Below are 4,258 nucleotides of genomic sequence, written 5' to 3'. Positions count from 1 at the left end.
CATCATGAGAAAATGGCCAGATAACGAAGTTGAGGTGCCAAAGACCATTAGAAAATACTCGGCTATTAGGCACGCAATTACGTGCGAAGACGAGTTGTTGTTGAAGGGTAACAAAATTATTCTACCACATAATTTATTAAAATCTGTCATTGCAGAAGCGCATAGGGGCCATAGCGGAATCTCAACGACCATGCATCGTATCCGTCAATCATTTTTTTGGAATGGTCTTACGACCGACACCAAAGACTTCGTTGAAAAGTGTGCAGTATGTCAACAAACACAACGAGCAAACCCTAAAAACCTTTGAAATTGCGAGACATACCCGAATATCCCTTTCAATTAGTGTCGACAGATATTTTCAAATTTAAAGGTGACGACTTTCTACTGATCGCCGATCACTACTCCGGATTTAACGACTTCCGAAAACTCAAGTCAAGTACATCATCGGAAGTAATATATTTATTACGTCAGTGGTTCTCCGTACATGGAATTCCCGAGATACTTGAGTCCGATGGAGGCCCACAATACAGCAGCCAAGCCTTCAGAGAGTTCGCAACAAACTGGAAATTCAAGCACAGAATTTCTTCACCACATTACCCTCAATCCAATGGATTCGCGGAGCGCAACGTTCAAACTGTTAAAGGTATTTTAAAGAAGTGTTGGCACGATGGAAGCGATCCATATTTAGCGATGTTGTTGCTGCGTAATACGCCGCGAAACAAAGTACTAAAATCTCCCAGTCAACGATTATTCAGTCGGCAAACCAGGACCATTCTGCCTATTGAAAAGATAAACTGAATGCCCAAAGTCGTGTTTGGTGTCGCCAAAGAACTGCAGGAACTGCGTGATAATCAAAAACGCTGTGCCGATCAGGTCGCAACTCCTCGCCCACCGCTTAAAACAGACGACAACGTCAGAATGCAGACAGGTCATCGCGAATGGAAACCAGCCAAAGTCGTCGAGATGACAGAAAGTCCACGCTCAGTCATAGTGGAAACACCCGAAGGCAGAAAATATCGCAGAAACAGCAAATATCTCCATACAACAAAAGCGAATATACCTTCGGAAAACTCACCAACGCTGGAATGTGAATCCAATAACGCTCACGTACCTGTATCCAATGAGTACCAGGAAATTGCACCTAGTGAACAAGCCAGAGCAGCGGCATCCAAACTCAGTACTCCGGCGAAAATGCAGACCGGCAGACTAAGGTCTCCCGCTACGGACGGAAAATCAAACCTGTCGAAAAATACGACCCTTCAAAATATTAAACTTAAGCAAATACTTTTATAAAATCTCAATTAATAGCATTTACTTTTATAAACACATATACTATTTTTCTTATACACATAAAAATATATATGCATACGTATATACATGTAAATATGTATCCACAAACCCTGCAGTACGGGGGAGTGACTACAGGACTGCTGAATCGGTAGCTACCTAATAAACACCGTTAATTACCGACCCAGTGTATTCCATCGATTACTTTTACAAGGCAATGTCCTAGGCGGTAGTCACCATCGGCTCTCTCTGCACTACCGGAAGTTACTAAAGTAGTCACTTGCGTGATTTATGGGCGCCCTCTGTCGTAGTTTTTCGCTATTCTGCTTCGACTCTGCACTACCACGGGTTAATAGAGTAGATACTTACCTAGGAGTCGGTGCAGTAGCGGTTCAAAAGTAGCGATTGACTCCAGCAGTACTGGAGGGAATATACAAATATTTTGTGTGCACACACATCTACATGTAATACGAATGCGATGCATAGAAACTGAGTGAACTTCAGATTTATGCTCTAAATTTGCCTCTAATAATAAGATCAAAAAGTTCATTTTTTCTCAGAAAAGAGAGGATGTCACGAGAACATACCTATCCATACCTGTCAAGGGCAAGTATGTATATAAATGATGTAGGTATGCTATATATACTTATGTACTTATATGAGTTCCACATATGCACTAACTCTCCCTATCGCTCAACATGTTTGTTACTCAATAAAGTCAGTCTTCAACTTGCACTGAGTGTTTATGCATATACGGTTAGAATATTCTCGTTACAGGCACTGGATTGGTACATTAGTACAGATTTATACATTTTTATATTGGGCTATTGGTACAAAATAAAAAAAAATTGAGAACATTTTTTTTTAGTTAAAAGATTAGTACAATACAGCGATGTTCTATTGAAAATTTCAACAAATTAATTTTCATAATTGGGATAAAGAAAAATATTTGGGTATTCACACAATTGGGATACGATTTGCACCAAATTTTGGCAAATACCCCATCGTGTGGCATTGCCTTTAAACTTGTATTTATACGGATGTCATTAAAGAACGAACAATAAATATAATATTGTAATGGCCTTATTCATAAAAAATAAAGTAGGTTTAAAGAGCTTTATAAATTGACATTTTAATATATTTTTCAATTTATAAACCTTTTATAAAGCTACTTTATTTTTTATGAATAAGGCCATTAAAATATTATTTTTATTGTTCGTTCTTTAATGACATCCGATAGACCAAAAATATGGCAAAGAGCGCCCCACGCTTTTTCACAATAATACTAGTATTTTTTGTTCATTATTATTTTCAACTTATATTAAGAATTATTTTTTACTTTTTAGTTTGATATGCTTTAAAAGCGTGTTTTTAGTTTTTTTTTAAACTATATTTATTTATAAATTGTTGTTGCTTTGCTAGCCGGCAATTACAAGTACCTGATGAAGATCTTGCAGAAGCAATGAGCTTAGCCGACTTGGCTTTAAAGGAATTTGAAGAAATGCGACAAGATGCAAAAAAAACTTTCATTTGCTTTTCGAACACGTAGAAGAAGTATGCACCAACCTAGATACAGAAATCAAAGTACCGCGATACAGCAGTCGCCAAAAGAATCGCTCGGAGACGCCGAGGCATACTATCGCATTGCTTTTTACATTACCTTCCTTGAAACATATATTGCTCAATTGAAAAGCCGGTTCCTAAATCATAAATCAGTTTTAAATAATTTTAGTGTTTTGTTTCCAAAGAATGATTTTAACGAAAAAAAAACTGAAGAATTGTTTGCTTTCTATAAAAGAGTAATCGACTGCTCGAAACAAAACTTTCTTCTGGAGGTAAAAATGTGGAAAAAACGAGTTTCACACGAACATTTTCGAAATGCTCTCGAAGCATTACAAGTAGCTAATACAACGTCTTTTGGGAATGTTATTAAGATCTTACATATATTGGCACTTTTGCCCGTTTCAATAGCCATACCTGAGCGAAGCTTTTCATGCCTGAAAAGAATTAAAACCTACTTGAGAAATACAACATGTCAAGAAAGGCTCAACGGTCTAGCATCTATGAATATTCACAGAGATATAAATTTTTCAGTTGACGAAGTTCTAGAAGAATTTTTCAAAAAACCACGAAAAATTTGAAAATTCTTCGTTTCATTGATTTATAAGTAAAAAGACAAATTTAATATGTTTAAAATTATCAATATGTTTTATAAATAAAGCGAAAAATTTAATATATGACTTTAAAAATTCGTGTTTTGAAACTTTATTACGCATACTTTCTTCTAAAGAGCCTTTTTTCTAGACCCATATTAGTGAAATATTAATTGCGTTCCCTAACTTTTCTGGGTTAAATCCTGTAAAACTGTCACAAAGCAAAAGAACCCTATTAAGCTGGCATTTCAGGGTACTATTTTATATATATATAAGGAAAATTTGAAAGTTAGGGGGGGCTCGGGCACCCCCGCCCCTACCTGGCTACGCCCATGCTCAGATAAATCCGTTCTCTAGGGAACTTGTTGCAGTAGAAGAATACATGTTCGACGTCTTCGGTAACGCTTCCAGCGCAGGGATCACATGTATCAGTATCTTCCAGCCATCGCGTGTGAGGTAAGGATTAAAGTAGCCGTGACCAGTAAGCAACCGGGTTATATGAAAATTTACCTCACCATGAGGTAGCCTATATAGTATGTATATATGTAGGTATGAAAAATTAATGACCCATCCATATGTATGTACATATGTACATAATATTTATGGAGTCAGGTATACATATATGAACACATATTCACGCATATCAAGTTTTGTTTAAAATCCAAGTTTTCTTCATCGCAGAAAAGATACAGAAAGCAATGTGAAGGTGCAATTCTTTGGCAAAAACAAAACGCCATTAATTTCAGACTTCCTAAAATTTTTCTGGTTCCGCCAAAGAAGTTTCTGCACTTAAAGAAAATATTGAACAAAGCGTTGCA

General features: G+C 36.7%; 1 protein-coding gene across 1 annotated transcript in view; it reads left to right on the top strand.

Moving 5' to 3' along the window:
* Positions 1-798: 798 nt before the first annotated feature.
* The window catches only part of LOC118740013 (52 kDa repressor of the inhibitor of the protein kinase-like), a 34,783-nt gene continuing 31,323 nt past the window's right edge, over positions 799-4,258 (top strand). Inside the window, exon 1 of the mRNA XM_036471513.1 lies at positions 799-1,152. Coding sequence (XP_036327406.1) covers positions 799-1,152 — 354 coding nt within the window. The remainder of the gene's footprint in view (positions 1,153-4,258) is intronic.

Source organism: Rhagoletis pomonella, unplaced genomic scaffold, assembly GCF_013731165.1.
Source record: "Rhagoletis pomonella isolate Grant_MI unplaced genomic scaffold, Rhpom_1.0 Rhpom_scaffold_00005, whole genome shotgun sequence".
Taxonomy (NCBI): domain Eukaryota; kingdom Metazoa; phylum Arthropoda; class Insecta; order Diptera; family Tephritidae; genus Rhagoletis; species Rhagoletis pomonella.
This window is presented reverse-complemented; position numbering and strand designations above follow the sequence as displayed.